Source organism: Diceros bicornis, chromosome 32, assembly GCF_020826845.1.
Source record: "Diceros bicornis minor isolate mBicDic1 chromosome 32, mDicBic1.mat.cur, whole genome shotgun sequence".
Taxonomy (NCBI): domain Eukaryota; kingdom Metazoa; phylum Chordata; class Mammalia; order Perissodactyla; family Rhinocerotidae; genus Diceros; species Diceros bicornis.
Window position 1 is genome coordinate 26,663,281 of NC_080771.1, and position 23,004 is coordinate 26,686,284.

Consider the following 23,004-nt stretch of genomic DNA (forward strand, 5'->3'; position numbering starts at 1 on the left):
GAGAGAGGTTGTCTTTTTCACCCAAATTGTGTAGTCACAGAACATCTACATGGAGAGATCTTGTCACCAAAAGTACATATAGAATGTGTTGCATGATTTTTTGTGCTATAGGGCACCCCTGAGAGCAGTGTCGATTGAGGGAGAGGAAGTAGAATGAATACATTAATTCATTAACAATCGATTCAAATGCACAAAGTAAAATGCCATTATAATTGGTTTTATTATTAAACAGAGGTTTACCATGGATATAGAAATACATTTTTATTCATCAACCGATAAATATCAAATCCAGGTGTGATTAGCAACTTGTAAGAATAATCAAGCTGCCGGTGTAAATAAAAACTGAATGCATAGGGGCCGGCCCGGTGGCTTGGCGGTTAAGTGCGCGCGCTCCGCTGCTGGCGGCCCGGGTTCGGATCCCGGGTGCGCACCGAGGCATTGCTTCTCCGGCCGTGCTGAGGCCGCGTCCCACATACAGCAACTAGAAGGATGTGCAGCTATGACATACAACTATCTACTGGGGCTTTGGGGGAAAAATAAATAAATAAATAAAATCTTAAAAAAAAAAACCTGCATGCATATAAATTTGTTTTAAAATCTACATCCTAATTTTTTTTGAAAAAAATTTTCCTTTGAAATCAACAATATGGCAATGTAGGGTGATGAAAAATTATCTATGTGTGATAATTGCGGCTATAGTTGCTAATCATAATTATTTAAGCAGATTATCAGAAAATCACTAAACAATATTATTGATGCCATTTTTCTTTCTAAGATCAGCTTTGGAGGGATTCCAGCACCTGGAAAATCAGTGTCATTCCCCTATAAAAATTTTCACGGGTGTTTAGAAAATCTCTATTATAATGGAGTAGATATCATTGATTTGGCCAAGCGACAAAAACCACAGGTCATTGCTAAGGTAAGAGAGTCTTCATGTGAATGAATGAGTAAAGCTATGTGGCTTTTCCACACAACGAACTTGCTCTGTTTTGGATTCCCATTTGATGTGATGTTTTAGAGGTTATCCTTATTCATATACACTTTTCTCTGGTTGGCAATATCCATAGAAGGGATTAATTCTATCTAAAGGAATTATAATTCACAAGGCGTGATTATTTTACTTTTATATGGAGTAAAGTAAAGCAGTTTTTTTTACAGTTGCTAATTTAATTTTATTGTGATATTATTACTCCTAGGAGACTAATTTCTTTTGCTCTGTAATTTCCTTAATAAGATATTCCCTGACAAACTCTCTAAACAAGCATACCGAGTTCCTGGAATTAGATAACATCCATGTATATTAGAGAGGCATTTGAAAAACTTGTATTTGCCATGGTCATTCATAACAAATAAAAGAAACTAATAGGCTGTTACAACATTGCATCTGCCAATCTGTCTCAATAGCGGTGTTGGTCAGGCTGTGCCATATTCTAATTCTGTGGAAATGCGGCAGAGTTTAAATATAACTGTATGAGTCAGGGTTCAGTCAGGGAGGCAGCACCACTGCAGTTTTATGAACAAGGGATCTATTTTAGGACTTGGATCTTAACAATTGTCAGAGGAGCTGGAAAGTGGAGCCAGCTGTTGGGAAGAAGAGATGGAGCAGAGGGAAGGAGAGCCAGGACAAGCTGGAACAAACCAGCTCCTCTGTGATCATCCTTCACTGTGCTTGATCACACATAAAAAACGTTTGGAGGAAAATGGCCGGTGTTTCAATTCAGACTCAAATATCACTCATGTCCCTTTTTTGGTTACCTTTTTTTTTTTTTTTGGTGAGGAAGATTCACCCTGAGCTAACATCTGTGCCAGGCTTCTTCTATTTTGTATGTGGGTCGCTGCCACAGCGTGACCGCTGACAAGTGGTGTATGTCCGCACCCGGGAACTGAACACGGGCCACTGAAGCGGAGTGCACTGAACTTAACCACTAGGCCACGGTGCTGGCCCTGGTTAACTTTTAATGAAAACCAGACAAGAAAGGGGATTCTGGGAAACATGGTTTCCAACTTAACCAGCTTGACGATAGAAAAGCAGACCTGTATATCCATTTGGATACATTTCTTTAATTGTTCAGAATTCAAAATATGTAAAGTTAAGCTCATGTTCTGTCAGCAAATCCCAAAGCACATCATAGGAATGTTTATTGTTTACAAAATATTTTATCCCTAATTCTCTGTGTGAATTGATAGTGTTGATGTGAGTATACCATCCAGCGAGATTTTTATTTATTTATTTTTTTTGAGGAAGGTTAGCCTTGAGCTAACATCTGTTGCCAATCCTCCTCTTTTTTGCTGAGGAAGATTGGCCCTGGGCCAACATCCATGCCCATCTTCCTCTACTTTTTTATATGGGACACTGCCACAGCGTGGCTTAACAAGTGGTGTGTAGATCCTTGCCCGGGATAGAACCTGTGAACACCGGGCCGCCAAAGGGGAGCGAGCGAACTTAACTGCTACTCCGCCAGCACCTCCAGTGATTTCTTTTGTAAAAGGGAAAATGATTTAAAAAAATAAAATTATAGATAGATATATGTGTATGTTTCATTGGCAAAATGAGTTTCCAGAAACTGCTCAGGCAACTAACACCCACTCTTCATTGGCAAGAAGACTGGCTTCCTACAGGGTAGCAGGCAGCTGTCCAAATGAAGTGTAAGACCAAACTGTGGCTAGTAAAATGTTTCCATTTTTACTGGGTTTGTTTGTCTAAGAATGCCTTTACATTACAGGTCATGTAGTTTATTCTTCAGCTTTTGTTATTTCATTCATCGGGACAAGATATTTGTCCACAAGGAAAGCTAATTCACTTTTAACAGAATCACAACACAGCCAAATGTCTTTGTTTAACCAAGACTCAGTGGTTTAATTCCAATGTGTATTCTTCTAAATAAAGTTGATTTCATTGATTTCTCAGATCTAGACTTGGAAAATTTGGTAAAGATTATTTTCAGGAAAAATGGAAACATTTACCTTCGTTTCTGAGGCATGTTAAGGAACATGCTGAATTAATTCTAAATAATTCAGACCTTAAAGTTTTTAAAAACCTTTATATATATATTTTACTCTAATAGCAAAATATAATTTTTATATACAGTATTTTAATGAAAATTTATGCAATTCTAATGTATCTTGAAGTTCTATTTTAAAACCATTAGATGAGAAATAATACATGTAAATCTGATGATAAGGGCATAGTGATAAGAAAAAGACAGTAATAGTTAAAAAAAAATGTAACTAGTACATTGTACATTATAGTGTCTGATGTAAAACCTAAAAAAAGAAAAGAAAAATGAAAAATGGGCAGAGGATATGAACAGACCACTCTGAGGAAAGCAAGTCCAAAAGGATAACAAACTCATGAAAAATGCTCAGATTCACTATTAGTCAGGTAAATGCCAGATAAATGAGAATGTTATATAACTTTGGCATTTTTGTCATCAAACTTGTGCAAATTTAAAAGGTTTATAATACCTATTGCTGCCAAGGATGTGGGGAAAAGGATATCCTCCTATATTACTGTTGGAGTGTTTTAACTTTTTTTTTTTTTTTGGAAAAGAAGCTGGAAATATTTATTACAACATATAGGCACAGTAGTTCTATCTTTAGAGCCCTCCTCTGTGAAACTGAAAACACCAGCACACGCAGGAGTATGCAGAGTTGTGTATTCCAGCATTGTTGGGAGAGGCAAAACCTGGAAACAAAGTGCGTGCATGTTAACAGGAAAACAACTGAGTAAAAACTGGAGCATTCACACAGTAGAGTATTATGCAGTCCATAAAAAGAAGGAATTAGGCTTATGCCAGATAACTCCAAGGGATTTCCATAAGGTATTTGTTAGTGATAAAATCATGGTACAGTAAAAGATATAAACATGGCTCCTATTTTTATAAAACAAATAATGCCTAGTATATAGGTGTATGTATTCATAAACATATATTTAATTGTGTGTGTATGTGCATATAGCTAAAACTATATATACACACACACACACACACACACACACACACACACACACACACACACACATATGTAGAAGCCAAAGGTAGCAAGAGAATAGAATGAGTGGGAAAGGAAAGCAAAGGAAAAGATAAAAACACAGAGTTGGCTTAAATACGTTTTTATTGAATTCAATTATGCTGAGTTAGATGCCTGTATGAAAGGTGAGAGATGGGGAAAAAAGGATTTCACCCAAAAAACCCAGGGAAAGATTTGCCTGCCCATAGTATCATTGGATTTGCAGAACCTTTAAGATGTATGTCAAGGATCTGAATTTTCATGATGATAGCAATATGTTGTTTTAAATTGAGGATAATATGAGATTGATAAACAGCCTTTGTGAATATTTCAATTTCTATTACTAACGTGATGTGCGAGTCATTCTTAAAGCTTTTCCTTTTGCTTTACTCTCAGGGAAATGTGTCGTTTTCCTGTTCGCAACCGCAGTCTGTGCCCATGACTTTTCTGAGCTCCAGGAGTTACTTAGCACTGCCAGGCCCTTCCGGGGAGGAAGAGATTTCTGCCGCTTTTCAATTTCGAACCTGGAACAAGGCAGGACTTCTGCTCTTTAGTGAACTTCAGCTGGTTTCAGGGGGTCTCCTTCTCTTTCTTAATGATGGAAAACTTAAACTGAATCTCTACCAGCCAGGAAAATTACCCAGTGACATCACAGCAGGTAATAAGTGTGTTCCTGCAGGCAAAGCATATGGATTTGAAAGATTTCATTATCTCTCTGTCCCTTCTCCATAAAATTTTATGCATAACCAAAAAATTAATATTTGTTTAATAAATGAGTACTTGAATTAATAAGATTATCAGTACTCTTCCTAAGAGGAGCTTGATTCCAATTTCCTTTTAAATTGGCTCCAACACTGGTAGTTCTTATTAACCAAAATGATAGTTGTGGAGGAGTAGAAATTTCCTTCCATGACCGTCTCGCCCACACCAGATAAATCAACATATCCTGAGAAAATGTGTTTGGGGAAAAATGTGAAAGACTTTGAAATGACCCAAAAGTTTCCTGGGTGTCTTCAGTGGAAAACTAGGCTTGTCTAACATAGCTACTAGTCTTATCAGGTCTGTGAGAGAAAGGGAGAGGTCTTTCTTGGATCTGTATCCATATCTGTATATTAGTGTGAATGTAAAACATAAAGACTTAGTCAAAGTAACTTCAGCTGCTGATGTATTCTGTATAGAGTTGGATATATTTTGGGAGGATGAAAAGATTCGTGCAAAGTTCCTCATTTGGCTACCAAATGCAATTCTCTCCACTTCTACGCATTACGGTATCATTTCAATGATTAGAAGTAACATAATTAAGGGTACTATATGAGTGTCTCGAAAATTAATGTCTAATTTAGGTCAGTGCTTTGGGTGAAGGATATTTTTGTCTCTTCATTAAAATTATATAGTTCTTGACAAGGGATCTCCATCACATTTTCATATATACAGAATAACACCCAAGCCAAGCAACTAGAGGTCACGTTGGGGTAAATTGCTACATCAATTTAATAAATGATCTTTAAAAACAATTTAAAGATGCCATTGTACTACTCCTCTGTATTAACTATGACCAAAATTAATAGACTATGACTGGGAGAGGAAAGAAAGTTAAAAAAACAGTCAGAAACTAAATATAAGCAAAGCAAGTATACAAGTGGATACACTAAGGTTTAATCTTTATATATCTTTTTTGTTGTTTATATATCACTGCAGTTTAGATACAGGAGCTGAAAGTTCAATATTAAGTATAATTTTTAGGAGGTCCTGTGCTGTGACTTTTTAATGTGATGCTCAAAATGTGGTAGATTTGCAGCCCTGACAAAAGGAAATAAATTCGTCACTGTCATATTAATAATTAATAGGCTCCCTAAAATGAAAGCCTAAGAATGTAAGCTTGCCGTTAATGTGTAGTTTATTGTGATGTATTTGACATCCTCTGAAGTAGTTATTTTCGAAGCCTAATTTTCCGCATCTTAAAGAAACTCCTTCACTAAAATGTTACTGTAGTGAGCCCCATGAAGCTAGTCCATTTCTAAACACTTTATAGCATCTATACTTAATAAATTACTAGGTGTAAGTCTATATAGAATACCCTGAATGATTTAAAAATCTCTAAATTAATGTCTAAATCCATATACAGTATAATCCATTATGGCATCATATGACTTAGTGTGATTGTTTTCATGGCTAATTATAAGGAGCTTAGACTAAATATGAATGTCAATATAGTAAAATTCTTATACTTCAGATAACACAAATAGGCCTTACCAACTCCCCACACCCATTTTTTCAGTTTCTTTTAAAATATTAATTTCTGCTAGTTTCAGTGAGGTAAGTACATTTTGCATTTGAAAGTAGACTATTTAAATGGTAGTTTGGTGGGTGGTCAATTTGTTCTCTTGTAGGGGAAGACTTTCGTGTGGACACTGATAATTAAATCAGTTGTCAGAATGTGTTAGAATGACTCTTTAAAGAGAATCAAGTATTTATTGATGAATCAGTATCATATTATATGAAATCTTTCTATTTTATAAGGATGACTCAGTCTTTCTTAGCTACTGGAGATATAAATTACTAATCATATGTTTTAAAAACTCAAAATATGTATATCTTTTACAATGGAATAAAAATTAAATTGTATTGAGGAAGAACTGAATTGTGCATGTTTGAATTATCTGGCTACATTTTTAATGTGATGTACAGTTTTGCAAATTGTCATTTGGAATTCTTTGAAAATATTGTGTCAGCCTATATCATTTTTGAAATACTAAAGATATTATATTAGTCTCAATTATAAAATATATTAGCAGTACTGCAAAATCCATCATGACACAAAATATTTTCAATCCTTGTCACTTTTATAGATGTCAAAGCAAAAATCATTCAGATGGCATCAAAAACCCAGCAAACATTACAGTTGTATTTTTCTATTCAAAACAAATTCTTTATTGTCAAATTTGAGGTTTCTACTATGATTTTAGCATTTCTGCTGCTTTTGCCTAAAGGTGAAAATCAGGCTGTCAACAAGCCTCTTGCTCCCGTGGGCAGGGCCTGGCAGATGCAGGCTTGCGGAATATGAGATGTGCATTTTTCATTTCCTAGGCATTCGTGATTCCTGTGGCCCTGGCCATGGAGCAGCCCTCTTGATTTGCCCTACCCAGGAGAAACTTTTTTTTATTCCCCCTTATTCCCTTTCACTGTCAGAATATTCCTACCTTTCAGGTTATAACCCTGTCACTCCCTTAAAGTCCACTTTCCTAAAGTGATAGGCACAAATGACCTCCATATTTTCATCTTGGCAAGAGCAATCTGGGGGTCTGGATCTTTAATTCTGGTTAGTGGATGTAGGTAGTAGACACAGGAATTCTGGCACTGTGTCAGAGCACTTAAAGATGTTCGGAAACAGGGAAAACCCTTCTGTTGCTCTTTGAGTAATGGCCTTTGTATAATTGCCTTTTACACTTTTGCAAAGAACCTACCCTATACAGCAGGCTTATTTTTTCTTTATAATTCTTACCCTATGGATGTCTGTTATAGTCTTATAGGAGGGTGATGGTGGCTAAGCTGTCACAGTATTCCTGTAGAAATTTAGGACTGGTGCCTGAAGATTATATACAAGGTGGAGAAGATATAAACCTTTTTCCTCCTGCTATATTTTGTGTGTTTATGTGGTTTGGACCTGAGAGAGTGAGAAGGGTGGAGGGGAGGGAGAGGGAGAGGAAGAGGGAGAGAAAGAAAAAGGAGGAGGAGGAGGAGAAAAAGAAGAAGAAAAGAGAGAGAGAGAAATGGAGAGGGATAGATTTCTGGTAAACTACTCTTTCTCTCCTACTACCTACAATTGCAAACACTTCCATTTATTATTCCATTCTTCCATTGGAATTGTCAATGCTTTCCGCCCAAAGACCGCAGTGATCACCCCTGTAATCAAACAAGTTGGGTTTATTGTTATTGCAACAAGGGAACACACAGTGTGGGGAGGCATGGGGTGTCTCACCGCGAAGGTGTTAAGGATGACTTATTACAGGATTTTGGGTAGCGTTAACTGATTTGTGGGGATGTTTCAAGGAAGTGGAAAATTGCTCTGGATTAAATGCTGTCAGGAAGTGAAGGTAATTGTATGATTAGGTATCTTTGTAAATCCTATCTAGAAGGGTGGGAGAATGAAATAAGGCTAAAGCTGTCATTGGTAAATGACAAAAAAAAGAAAAAATCAGTTGTCATTTCTATTATGCAGGAGAGAATAGTTTGGTATTTTTGTGGTTTGCACAGTATCCTTGCTTTTGTCTGTGCTTAGACAAGATTACAAAGTAGTCTTGATTATTTTTTGGCCCCATTTCATTGTCATCACAGAGTGACCTTGTCTGATATTGGCATTCTATGAGATTGTTTATGTTCAACAGGAGGACACCAAGGCCTTGCTCTGAGTGCCAGGCATGTTGCTAGCTGTTAGGGCTGCTTTCCTCTCTCTCAAAGTTAATTGTTTAATGTGAGCAAAAAATAAGAGGACTGCCTGTCCTGCAGGCAGGGAAGAGGGTGGGTTTTGGAATTAGCTCACCAGCTGGATACTACCTGGGGTAATTTGTTTATCCTCCTTGAGCCTCATTTTCTCCTTATTTAAAATGAGAATAATAATAGCGGTGTTGAAGATTAAATGACACAGTGCATATAAAGCACACAGCACCTGTTATGAATAAACAGTTCAATAAAACTGTTATTATTATTATTTTATTATTATAACAACAACATGCCCCTCCTCCAGGTTCAAAAGTTATGAGTGGTAGGAACAGTGTACTAGAATTAGCATTAGTTACCTAATATCATGAACAAGAAAAAAATACAAATGCTAGCCTGGGAAAAGATCAAAATTCAAGATTCAGAGTACAGTTTCTACTGAATGTGCATTGCTTTGCCACCATCATAAAGTCAAAAAATCAGAAGTCGAAACATCATAAGTCGAGGACCATCCATACTTAAAAAAAGAATTTGATTTAAAAATTATCCTTTTTATTATGTAGAATTAGGTGAAATGAATTAAATGGATCTTCCCTTATTTAATTTGAGTAATAAATCCCATTCACGGGTAATAAATCTTCTCATGATAAGTGAGTGATGTTTATTAAATGAAGCTCCCCCACAAACACGGCACAACTTCATAACCTGCTAGCTGGTTCGATGAGTGCATTTAACTACGTCAAATTACAGAGTGGGCTGTCCTGGCAGTCGTTGGTTCTTAATCTAGATCGGCTTCCTTATTGACAGAAGATGTCCCTGAGCCTTTGTCTGATGCATGCCTAACCCTGCAGTTACCTAGAGCATTGCTACTCAAAGTGTGGTCCCAGGACTAGTACTGGGTCAGCGAAGTACTTGTTACTAAGATGAGTATAAAAATTGAGGTTAAGCTCTTAGAAAACTGTGACAGCAATCAGATATTGCTACAACATCTAAGCACATAGTCAGTGGGCTTGCATTTTAAATGTCTTCTTTATTTAACTTTTTTAGAAGTTCATTTTTATTGAATTTTATAAAAGAATCTGAAATATATCAGAAAAGAAAATGTTCATCGCCACAGGTAGTTGGAGAAATGGCATCCTAGACCAATGGAAAGCCTAAGATGGAGTAACATGAGTAAAGTCATGTGTGTAGGCACATCCGTGCTTTGAGATAGAGCTGGTAGGAGACATGTGGTCGGGGCAGGGAGAGTGGGAAGGGTCTTTGCACGTGACGCAAAGCTCAATGCAAGGATTTTCACTCTAAATGTATCCTCTTAAAGGAAGCACTGGATGACAAATCTGGGACATTTGATTTATTTTAGTCCAATCTCATACCGTCAGGGATTATATAACTCTATTCAGCCATCTATTTCAGAGTCCAATCTTAGAAAATGTGTCTAAAAGTATCTAACCTACATCCTTCATTTTTCAGTTTTCAGGTCTTTCTCATTATCTTTCACAAACCAAGCAGAGTTGGGTCTTTGGAAATCTTTTTTGCTTCATGGATGTCATGTAAAAATGAGCTTCAGTGCCCAGGATGGAATTTGTGTTGTACTAAATAAGTCCAGGGCAAAGAGCTTCATCATCTAAGGGAGCTTCTGTGCCCTTTCTATCTGAAAGCTTGTGGTTGAAAATAGCTGGGGAAATAAAGAAATTGCACATAGTATCAGAAAAGAGGCCCATTGCCTTTGGGTTTAATGGAGTGCTTATATTTTTTTCACTAATTTGATCTGCAAAATCATAGGGAGTTGAATATTCAATGGATGTAAACCTTAGTAGTAAATCCACAATAGAGATGCTTAGATTCCACCTGTCTGCTAAGTAGTTAACCACAGAGCCCCTTGTAGACTTAATTCCCTTTAAGGGAGAAAGGCTACACCATCTCTTGGATTCATGACTCTGGGACTGCCTTAGAAGGGACTAGAGATTGTTTTTTAGTGGCAATAAGGAAACTTTGATTTTTGATTATAGCAATTTTTGATTATATATATAAACTTGGGAAATACAGAAAAAATATAAAAACAAATAAAAACAACCACAGTTTTCTTTCATGCAAAAATTACTGTTTATATGTAGAGATATTTCCTTTCAGTACTTTTTGATATTAATGCAAAAATTAGGAATATAATTAGAATCACATACATAGAGGCAATTCTTATTATTTGCAATAGTGAGGTTTTATAAAGTTGCTGTGAACACTGAATTAACAAATACTGAACCATTGCTCCTAGAGGAAATACCAAGTTAGGTTCCTTTGAGCCTCTGGTCACAACATTTTTGTCAACTGATCAATACAAAACCTTGTTTTATGTGTGACTCTGTTTAAAAACACCTTATTTAATATATATTGTTGATTCATTAACATCAAACTCACGACCAACAGCACTATATCTCACGCCTGAATGAAGCTTATCTAAACATGTAGTTTCTCCATGAGGCACGTCACAGCCTTCTTGCATTTAGGAACACTAGACAGCACTTCGTTACTGTTACTGTTTTCGTTTATCACCAACAAAAAGCACAAAAATGTGAAAAATATGTTTATGTAGGAGAGCTGAAACAAGAAGCATCCCCTTGTTTGATCTCAGCTGGAAATACGTGTGTCAGTCAACTCTAATCTTTCTCTGCTCTACACATTTCTGTGAATGACTCCAAAAGTGCCCCAAGTATTGATATGGGGGTTACAGATAAATTATGGTGAGAGGTGAATTTGCATATGTAGCATCTGCAAATTATGAGGATCCATTGTTAAATATGGTTTTACACACTGCTTTATTTTTTAACTTTGCATTATACTGGTAAACTTTCAGTATTCGTTATTATCTCTTCAAATATTTTTGTCATGATAGAGTTGATGTACCTTGATAAATATGCTACTCTAATTTTATGAAAGATGACTACAGAAAAGTGTAAATAAGCAGATAAATCATTTTATTGGGTATAACTTAGAATTTTGGAAAATATCTGTGGTTTTACCAAAGCCCTCCCCATAAAAAGTAATTTATATGATAGAAGCTGAAAATTAGTCCATGACAAATAATTGAAAGATTTTAACCATTTAGGATTGTCCAAAGTTGGGAATTTTGTTCTCTCTGTGGCAGCCCTAAGAAAGGGAGAGATAATAATGCACCATTTTCCCCATAGAGGGTGCTGATTTCCCACCTGCCTCCCTGTTCTCTCTTCCTTTTTGTTTCCTTCTATTAATAGGTGTGAGTGTTGTACTTGTTTGAGTGATGTATTTATTGCTGTTTCTAACCAACTTCACTCAGTGTTCACTGTTGAGAGATATCTCTTCAAACTGATCTTATCTCCTCCAGGTGCTGGATTAAATGATGGACAGTGGCATTCCATCTCCTTATCTGCCAAAAGGCATCACCTGAGTGTGGTAGTGGATGGCCAACTGGCTTCTGTTGCTCCTTCCCTGGGGCCTGAGCAGATTTATTCAGGTGGCACCTATTATTTTGGAGGTAAGAGAAGAGGTCAGGCCATATGGGCAATTGAACCATATTTGCAGTTATTACCCCTGTGTCTTGGGGAAGTCATCCTGTTTTCACCAATGTCAATGCTATAGAATAATTTCTCCCTTTCTTTGGGGGTGGAAATGTGGACTGGATCAAGATGACAAATTGTGACCCAAAATACGTTTCTTTGAGGTGGACTTACTTATGTTTACGATTTCTATAATGAGATTGATTGCAAGCAGGCCACCCTCTTCAGTTCTTATTTTCAAACTTTGTTACATTTTCCTCATGTTAAATGGTCCTGTTATGTTTTTTTCTGATTTTATGGGCTGATTTTATTGCAGTGTTTTCCTGATCATGGCGCTTAGCTCCTCTGGAGCATCCTTATTGCTTTCCTTCTGCCCAATGCAGAAGGGCAATACTATGCCAATGAACAAATAATCTAACTTAATTAGCCGTAGAAATCTGTTCTCATTGCTGAGTAATAATGCACTAATACATTTGATGAAATTAGGGCATCAGCCTTCAACACCAAGCCATCTCTCTCAGAGAACAAAAACAAATGAAGCATTTACCTGCCCAGTGGATGTCTGATTGAACTAAAAGCTTGGAAAAGGAAACCTTGGAAATAGAAATGAGTCTTTAGCACTGGAAAATTAAAATAAAACGTTATTTGCCATTAGGAAGGAAAAGCTGTAAACTGTTAGTAGTAAGACTTATTTCTAATCATCACTTGAGTTGTTTCTTATTGTTATTTTCCATTTTAATAGTTACTTCTCTCTGGAATCACTTTGGAATTTGGTGGCAGTAGCCCAATCTTTATTACTCATCAATAAAATACGAATTCCTTTCTAGGAATTGACAATAAGCAGACAGATTATCAGTCATTAATCTGATATTAAGAGCAAACAAACAAATGAAAAACCCAACATAATACGTTACTGTGAAAGGCAGCGGAATGCCAACAATCTTAAAAGATATAATTGCTTCCTGTGGTGAGATTTGTTCGTTTCTACACCAAGTTGTTTAGAAAACCTTATGGAATATGTGATTGATTTTATGACAGTCCATAAGAACATATTCCTTTAATAAATGGTAGCATGTATAGAACAACTTAACCAAGAGCTTTCATTTCAAAGGAAAAGATTTAGAAGCCCTAAAAGAGATACGAAAAAAACAGGTATGTTGTTAAATGTGCCAAAAAAAAAAAGACTGGATAGAAATAGTAGACTGGATAAAAGTGTAAATCATGAAAATAGAATCATGCTTAAAGTATTTTACATCCTTCCTGTTCAGATTTAAAGATGCCTATCTATTTTTTGTAGAAAATTTGATTGCTTTTATTTATTCTATAATATTATTTTATAGTGGAATATATCACATGTGCACTTTATCATTTTGCTTGGTTTTATTATGATACATTTGATATACACCATTATCTAAATAAACTTTGAATTTTTCAGTAGCTTTAGATTTACCGAAAAGTTGCAAAGATATACAGCAAATTCCCGTGTATCCCGCACCCAGTTTCCTCTTTTGTTCATATCTTACATCATGTATGCATTTTAAAGAATACTAATTATTTTTCAAAAAATACACACCTACACATGCGTTCCCAAGCTTAGAAAGATAATATTACGAACACCCTATTTGTCTCTCCAGGATCACATTCCTTCATCTCCCTAGGTAAACATGATTTTGAATTTAGGGTTTATTCTTCTTCTCATGTTCTTTATAATTTGACATCTTTTGAGGTGTTCCTAAGTTCCTAAACAATATACTGTAGAAGCTTCCATAATAAAATTCAAACTTCAGGAGTTTTTAAAAAAATAACCAATCTCAAGTTTACTTAGGTATCTCTGTTTATTAACCATCTTCCCTGTTGGCAGCCTTTAGTACCAGAATATGTTTGGCATGAGAATCTACTGATCACTAAATACATGCCCTGCAAACCCCATCTAACATTTCCAGGGCTTGGAGCAAGGGTCCAAAAGAAAGCAGGAGGCCTTCTGCTGCCCCACTTCTTTCTCCTCCTCCCAGCCTGTGCCTCCAGGGACTGGTAGAGGGAGTCTCCCTTATGGAAGCCCGCTTAGGGCTTTTGGGCTGGGAATTCTAGATTCTGGGAGTAGAGTGGACAGGAGAGGGTTCCAGGTGGGCTCATCACCTTCCCCTGTGAGGCCTCCTGGGGCCAGGGCCAAAGCATGGCTGGAGGAGGATAGGGCCCCCTGCTAAAGTGCAGGACTGGCCCTGCGGCCCCAATTGCCTAAGTGGTACTGGCAATGGGGTGACCAGCTCTTCCCAATTTTGGCAATGAAAGTCCAGAGTCCCAGGGCAAACTGTGATGGTTGGTCACCCTCAAAAACCTTTTGTTCTGTGTGGGTGAGAGTCCCCTGTATTACTGGGATCCATTTTATCTAGGTGGAAAGTTTTTCTTAGGTAGTTAATTCTTCAGCCAGTTTATCTTCAAGTAGATGAATATCCCATGTTTGGGGACACTTCCCGTCAGTTCTCCTTCACTTCTCTCTAAATTCAACTGCAAGTTGCCAGTTAAGTTATCAGCATGCAATTGGTCTAACATGGCCACAGTACTCCACTGCAAAGGATTGTCTGTTCCAACAGCCTGGGTTGGATCTCCCTCCCGTGCCAGTCTTGAGAGTGACTGTCATATTGGAAGAGTGCACTATTTCTGGGCTCACAGCATCCTACATATGCCATGCCAAATTCCACTCTTTATCCATCATTTTTCACTTTTTCTCCCCCTAAAATGAGTGCTTTTCAAAAAGCCAGACTGCATTGTGGTGCATTGTGCTCAGCTTTTATCATTTATAAATTGTAAGTTTTAAGTCTGAGTTCTCCAGATTGAGGATGGATGAATGTGTAATTTCTGTATATTCCTCTATGCAATCTTTGTGCTATTGAGTAACACACTATGTAGCACAAGCTGGAGATACTGGATTGTGTGCAGAATTCTCACACTCCTGTTTGTGTAAATCAAACATTTTCCATCCAGTGAACTGGCTACACCACCATGAAGTCAAACTCGACATCTCACTCGTGGCACTGTGACATACAGTGATAATTTATCTGTCATCCTCAGAGGTGCTGAACATGCTGACTGCCTCTGGTAATGCATCCAGCCATTAATTCAGCATGAAGTATTCCCCAGAAATCTTCATATTGTAGAACTTTCATCTCAAATGGGTTCCGTGCTGAACTTTGCTCTGCTGTTGCATCATATTAAATTGTGGATGCCTGTTATCATTGGCTAATGAGACTAACCTGGCTTGAACCCTTCTTTGTCCTTAGAATCTCTTGCTTATTAAACCTGGTAGCTAAGGCTATGAAGTTCCTCGTGATATGATGCTGTGCTTTCTGTCAAGTTCCATGACCTTTCCTTGTGACTATGAGTTTGCTTAGTTTTGTTCTCTACAGGCATATTGCACAATTTATTTTATTCTGAAATAGTTTGAAATGTGTCAGGAAACACCACCTGGAGAAAAGGAGATTAGCAGAGCTGTTCATATTCCTGGCATATTGTAGTTGCCCCAAAATATGATTGAACTATTGTCCTCTCGGTTTTTATTTTACCATTCTTAATTGGTTAATAAGTCATCTAGCAGACATATTGAGATTATGGTAAGCATATCCTATACCACAGAAGAATTTTAAGCACTGAAAATGTGTGTAGTACCATGTACAATAAATTGGTGCTTGAAAAGCTTTCATCACTTTTTCTTGATATATTAAATTTGAAATTTCAAAATCTTCATTGGTTAAAATATAATATTTCAGTGGCCTGATAACCATTTTAAATATGAATGCTGGCCTTTACTTGCCATGTGAATGTATTTTGTTAGGATAGGGGAAATATCCTAAGTCAAAATATTTAGTTATAATGGAAATTCTCAGGTAGCAAACTAGCATGGATTGCACAGGAATTAAGAAGTTGCTGATTCATTTCTTATTCTTTGAAATTGGAATAGTGGTTGAAAACCATAACAGCAAAGAAAGATTAATGAAAAATACATAAATATAATATATGTGTTTATACTCCATAAAATTATTTATTTCACTTGAATAGAGAAACACAGAGTATCATTAAACCGCAGACAATAATGATTAATATTATATTTCTTTATTATCTAAATAATTAGAAACAAGTCTTAGATAAATGTCAGAAAACGAGTATAAGTGGAACATTCTTTTATGAGGCAAAGAATAAATAAAATCAAATAGTGAAATGTTTTTGACATTAAGCTCTTATGATTTATTAAAATGCATGTATATGCGGCTCTTATATGCATATGAAAATAAAGCATTTAATTAAATAAAATAGTTGGTAATTTTATTCCAAATCAATATAACTCCTTTTCCAAATAGTTGGCTTAAATACAAAGGTATTTCACTGTTATCGATTCATCTTTTCTTCTCTACAGTGCACATTTTCATCCTTTATGCTCTTCTTTTTCATTCCAAAAGACTAAGTTTTTGTGTTTAAGTGGTATATAACTTGTTTAGGGTTCTGGATCTAATATGCATGCTTTAAAAATATGGATCAAATTAATATCCTTGCACATCATTAATATAGCAGTAATAATTTCCTATAAATCCCATGATAATAAAAAGAAATACTTTGTATGAATTGCAATTTGTAATTTAGATCAAACTAATAATGACTGCAAAGGGCTTTTTCTCTTCTTAATTTTAAGAAAATAAATGCCTATTTTATTTTTTTAATGAAGTATTCTTTGATACTGAATCCTGATTCATTATGATATCTCCTGGTTTTGCTTTGTTTTGTTTTTATCAGGTTGCCCTGACGACAGCTTGGGATCCAAATGTAAAAATCCACTTGGTGGATTTCAGGGCTGTATGAAACTCATTTCTATCAGTAACAAGATGGTAGATCTGATTTCAGTTCAGCAGGGCTCCCTTGGGAACTTCAGTGACCTTCAGATAGACTCATGTGGAATCACAGACAGGTAAGGACAATTTCATTTCCTTATTTTGACCCGTCCATTTTCAAACTTTTGGGAGCAGATTGAAATTCATACATAAAATGAACATTTTTTTCTCTCGTCTTTCCCACCATCGTCTGTTCCACAGGAAATGGATTATATTTACAATAGAAAGAAGAGAAATATGCCTTTAGTTTTATACTTCATATTTGCAATGATAAAATTTAGATGGGAGTCATATGACCATGTTATTTATATGTACACATGCTATCAATTCACAAAAGATAGTGTTGATGCTGCTGTAATTTTAGGTGGGTATGAATGTACCAAAAATATGTCATTAGACTAAATAGATTAGGACACTCTGATGGTAATATTGATCATCAGGTACCAATAAGTCAGAGACCTATGTGGTTGGTTATCAAACTGGCTTTTGCTTCCCTGACAGCTGAGTAATATTTTCAGAGGCTTAAGAATTTAACTGGTTGCTATGCTCCTAATGTGTGCCTTTAACAACCATTACTAACTTCTCTGCAGGGAAAATGAAAAGAAACCTCTCCTCTGGAACATTTTGGAGCCGTAGTATTGATCAAGGCATAAGGCTGATCCAATAGTTTCAATAGGAACTCCAGTGCCGGACATAGGAGTGTGAGATTTGGGAGTTAATTGTGGAGGACAAGCAACTTTCAAAATAAGGATTGATAGTTAATAATTTAAAAGTAGTTTTAGGCATGGGCAACTTTAGCCAAATAATCTTGCCAGTCATGCTTTACTGTCAAGGCTGTTGATTTTAATTATTGAGTTCAATGGAATGTCACAGCCATTACAGATTTAAAAAAATTAAACTTTGACAAACTGAGCCCCTACCCTGTAGTAGCGTTCAGTGTATTTTCTGAATAAATATGGAAATTCTGAGTTTTAAAAATAACTTTTTAGTTGTATGAAACATTTTATCGAGATAAACACATCTATTTATATCTGACAGACCATTTAGTCTATCAATGTCTGTTGATCCTATTTTGAACACTAGTAGATACTGTTTTATGTGTAGAAAAACTAATTATAAACTTATTTAGCAATGGATTAGAAGGACATCATTTTGCTGTGAATACATGTTTATTTATTTAACCCAATTTGTAGATAAAATAATTCTGCTTGATTGTGGGGATTAAACAACAGTAACCTTCTCCATAGTTATAGCCACACCAGCTCTGGATCCTTAATCCTGATTTCTGAAGGGCATGTAGCAAGGCCGCCTGGACCTGCTCTCTCAAGGTGGGGTTCAGTTGCAGAGGCAGGGAGCCCCACCTCCGGTGGGTAACAGCCCTCAGGGATCAGTAGGGAGGTTCAGTCATCCACACTGTGAGTGGTAGAGTGACGTTGACCATCTCAGATTACAGAAAATTCCTTTGGTATAAGTAGATCCACACTTCTCCAATGTGGATTTCTCTGAAGCTGCCATTTTATATAAGCAGCCCATATTGCCTGCCTTCTGGAGCTACACACTTGTAAGGCAGAGTATAATACAGCACACTTGGAGAATGTATGGTTTCAGCACCACACCTAAAAAACACTTTTGAGAAGTAGCGAACAAATTATAGATATACAATTGACTATGCATGATTTTGGTTTTTTTTTTTTTAAGAAAAACTTTAGGCTAACAGTAACTCCAGCAATCTTAAAAATAATAGCAAAAATCAAAGTAATTTATATTTGTATACCATTTAAATTTCCAAATGTATCTCTAAACTCATTCTCTTATACTCAGGAGAAAACATATATTCATTTATTTTGGTCTTATGTGCTATATCTATTGACATCGCTTCCAAAGCATTATTAAATAGAGTCTTATTTTTTAAAAAAATCTGTATACCAGGGTCTATGCTAAGCACTTAGCATGAATTAGTATTTAAGTTTAGGTATGTGAGTGACTGTGTGTAAGGAAGACATGAGTGTGTAAGGAGTGTGGGAATGCATGTGTGAATGACCTTGTAAGTGTCTGAGTGTGTGAGGACGGTGTGGATGTGTGTGAGTGTGCGCATGTGTTTGTGTGTGCATGTGCGTGGGTTAATGTGTGAGGAGTTGTATGATTGTGTGTGTAAGGATTTGTGTGAGTATGTAAGGAGCTTTTGGGTATGTGAGTTTATGAGTGTGTACGTGTGTGAGAGACTATGTGCAATGACTGTTCTAAAATTAATTTTTAGTTAATTAATATGTATTTAAATTAGTCCTCACAAAAAGCCTTAGAAGCTGTTCTTAGTAGTATTTTTTTCTTATAAATATGGAAACAGGTGCACAGAGAGGTTAAGTAGGTTGGCTGAGATGACACGGCTAAGAGGCAGAGCCCAGCATCAAATCCAAGCCCTCTGGTTCCAGGAAAGTCCCCCTGAAATGTCTCCCCGCCATGCCACACAGCCTCCCTGGGTGCACATGTATTGTGGTTAATATTTAATCTGTGTATAATAAACACATAATTTAATGGTTTAATACGTTGCAATTAAAAACAAACAGGAACATTAAAAATATATTTAAAAATCTAACAGGAACTTAAACAATGTAGTATAGTCCTTTTTTAACTGTTAACTAACTTTAAGTTGGATCAAACCTACACATAAAAGTGTGCATACATTTATACATATGCTCATGCTCATATTACACAGTCATTTACACACATGAATGGTCACTGCACGCTGTCTCTCACGCACACATACACACTCATATGCTCACTCACATATCCCAGAGCTCCTTACCACACACACTCCTTATACACACATTCACATACCTCTTCTTCACTCATTAATACTACCCATGCACACTCACACACACCCACGCACACATCTTTACACACCCACCCACCCATTCACAAGATTGTTCTCACACTCCTCACACACTCACATCCTCCTTACACACAGTCACTCTCACACACACACACACTCATCTAGAAGCCCTCTCCTTGTCCTCTGTGGTCATGCAGGGAAGGTGGCCCGGAGTCAGTAAATTTGGGTGGAGGGTGACTGAGGGGTGAGGGCCGTCAGTCCCTTGATGGTGGTGAGGACAGAACTGCAAAAGGAGCTGCTGAGCGTGTCCCCATACCTTGGGGCAGAAACTCAGGTGGGGCTGGGGCAGGGGTGACAGTTGTTAGAGTGTAAATATTTATTAGGTTGCTTGGACCTAAACCACTTATTAAACAATAGTATTAGGTATATCTTTTGATATCAACTTTTTGAGAATATCAACTAGTTGGGGAAGGTCCCCGTCTCAACCCTGACATCATCCACCTTTCCCTAAGTGCAGAGGATGTGGTATGTCCCTGGTCTCAAATGACACCAGGCTACAGAGACTCCTGACAAGAACTAAGAGGCCTCTGTGTGACGGCATTCACCATGGCGACCTCAGCAGGGCCAGCACCTGCCTCCTGGCTTCCCCAGCCTGCAGCCTTCTGATCTCCATCAGGCTGTTCTCCCAGTCCACTCCCACCACCCATCCACTGGCTTGGGCCTCAAGCTTCCATCATACCATCCTCCCTTCAGGCTGGTCATTGTCCTCTCTCTGGTCCTCTACTCTCCCTTTCCTCTTCTCTGAGGAGCCCCTTAAGCCTCCCCTCATTCCTTCTCTCTTATGTCACACGTGGTGTTTGTTCTCCTGCTAACACTTGATTTGAAGATCATGGTGTTATTCTGTCTCCTGTAATACTGAAGGCATGGCTTGTTTATTTGGGGGGGGGGGAAAGAGGGGAGATGGGGCATGAGGGGCTGGTTCTTGTTGATTTCATAGTTTTGAGGAAGGATATGAGATTTGAATTCAGGTTGTCACCATTATCCTAGGACCCATAGGTACCTAACTTTGTTTAATTTTCCTAAATGTAATAGTGTTATATAGATTTTTGCTTTAACATCATTAATTGCAGCCAAGTTTTACATTAAGTGAAAGTCTTTTGAAATTTAAATCGGAATGGACAGGGAATCAGGATAAACCAAAATCATACACGTCACTTCAGTTTTGGGCATGTTGATGTATGCATTTGGTCAAGTTCACAAGTAATGAAAATAATGATGGAAATGGGTAAGGAAAAGCTTTGGAGGCTAGAGAAAATGAGTTGATGGATTTTTTATTTTGTATTGGAATGACTAGTGAGGAGAAAACTGTAAATACAATTGTTTAGGACATTATATGAGAATCAGTGCTTCACTATACAATGTGATTTGCCAAAGGTTACTTACTGATAGTCAAACAGAACTACCATATGATGAATTTAAATAAAATCCACAATCCAGTCTTACACATTGTAATTAAAAAACGTGAAAAGTCAAGTCTAACAAGAATTGAGGAAAATGGATTCATTATCTTTCAGCAGCAAATCAAATAGAAATAGCACATGTATCACAAAAATTAAAGATTCATTCTTTAGAGTTTTAGGTATAGCCACTTACATCTGCCTCCTTTTAAAACATCATTTGAGGTCTGTTAAAGAATAGTCTGCTCTGTCCTTTTTCTTTTCTGCTCACCAGCTAGGATTGTCATTGTTTTAATTTTTTTAGAATTTCCCTCTTCTAGATTGTTATTGATTTGAAATGCTTAAAAAATTAAATAAATCATGAAATGGTCTTTGAATGGATTCCTATGAATCTATAACAATGCTGAAATGTGTATAAATTTAATTGGCATGGAATGATGCCCATTATTTACTTTTGAATTCTTAAAAAGCAGTTTGCAAAATAACATGTATGTTATGGTTATATTAATAAATATATATACACATACACGTGCATATATATATTTATAGTGGTAATTTTTATGTAATAAGATTGTAAATTATATTTCTTATCTATTGTTTCCTGGCTTTTTTGAGTTCTGTATACTGGATATCTATTTTTTTATTGGGAAAAATCAATAACATTATTTTAAGTTAAAATTGGAAAAATCCTATAAGCAAAACATGAAGTTCCCATCCTTAGTTTTAATAAAGGAAGTGGCAGAAACCCATTACGAATATATTCTTGACAGGTTTTGTAGTTTATTTATTTTTTTATTCTGGGGTGGATGAGAGCATTTCAAGCCTTAGTCTCAATATATCTTTCAATCTAAATTCTAAAAAAGCATCGACAATCTGATCAGGGCTGTTTGAGTTGATAATGGAAGCTCCCCAACTTTTTCATTCATGGTGCCCTACCTATTTCAATAATTTTTTCACAGTTCCCAAGCCAAAAGATATACCTAACACTTTCATTTAAAAAGTGGCTTAGGTCCAAACAACTTTATAAATATTTATGTCCTAACAACACATTTAGTAATCTTTTGAAAAAGTAATAGATATACAAATATATATATAATTTGAAAAATATTTTAATTTTGTTGTTAATTAAACACAATTACTTAGTAATTGCACGTGTTTACTTGTTGGGTACTGTACGACTTTTCAAAGCTCGGAATCAGATCAGACACTGCCACTTTCATTTTTATTCAACATTGATTTGACATGGTACTTGTTTTTTATCAACTACTAAAACTCTGGCTTTTCAAAGATAGGACATCATTAAAAGGAACGTGTGATGATTGAATGTTGAAATTGAGCCGCCTCAAGCTAGTAGGTTGCACAATATTTGACAGATGTTGAGTATACTTGTATTTCTCTTAAAAATTTAAAATATCCCGGGAGCCCCTGTGAGTTCGATTCAGCCCCCTACGGCGCCCTGACACACTGCTTGGAATTTGTGTGTCTGTACAAACACCTTCAATACTCCTGAGTGTGTATGCCAAGTAACTAAAGATGACCCTCCCTCCCACTTCTTTCCTTCCCTCTTCTGTATTCCTTCTTCCTTTAAATATTCAGTGTAGTAAATCAATATGATTAAACATTGTTATTTTATGTAAGCTATTGATATTTCTGGCAACATATTGGATCAGTTTTATGTCACTTAAGGCAAAGAAAGGACTCTGATGTAGTACAACATGTCGAAAATTAAGCAGTCACAACTACCTGAGAATTGGTTGAAATCTGATGAATTTATCAATCTAAGGTTTAGTTCTGTGATTAAAGTGCCGTAACAACAGACTGAATAACCATGAGTCGTGTTAAATTTACTCTTTATGTTAGTGTAGACA

The 23,004-nt window shown here is 36.5% G+C and overlaps 1 protein-coding gene across 1 annotated transcript in view; it reads left to right on the forward strand.

Annotated features, from left to right (window-relative positions):
• The window catches only part of CNTNAP4 (contactin associated protein family member 4), a 261,402-nt gene that overhangs the window by 140,082 nt on the left and 98,316 nt on the right, over positions 1 to 23,004 (forward strand). The window contains exons 7-10 of the mRNA XM_058528320.1: positions 776 to 919; positions 4,405 to 4,666; positions 11,801 to 11,950; positions 16,755 to 16,926. Coding sequence (XP_058384303.1) covers positions 776 to 919; positions 4,405 to 4,666; positions 11,801 to 11,950; positions 16,755 to 16,926 — 728 coding nt within the window. The remainder of the gene's footprint in view (positions 1 to 775; positions 920 to 4,404; positions 4,667 to 11,800; positions 11,951 to 16,754; positions 16,927 to 23,004) is intronic.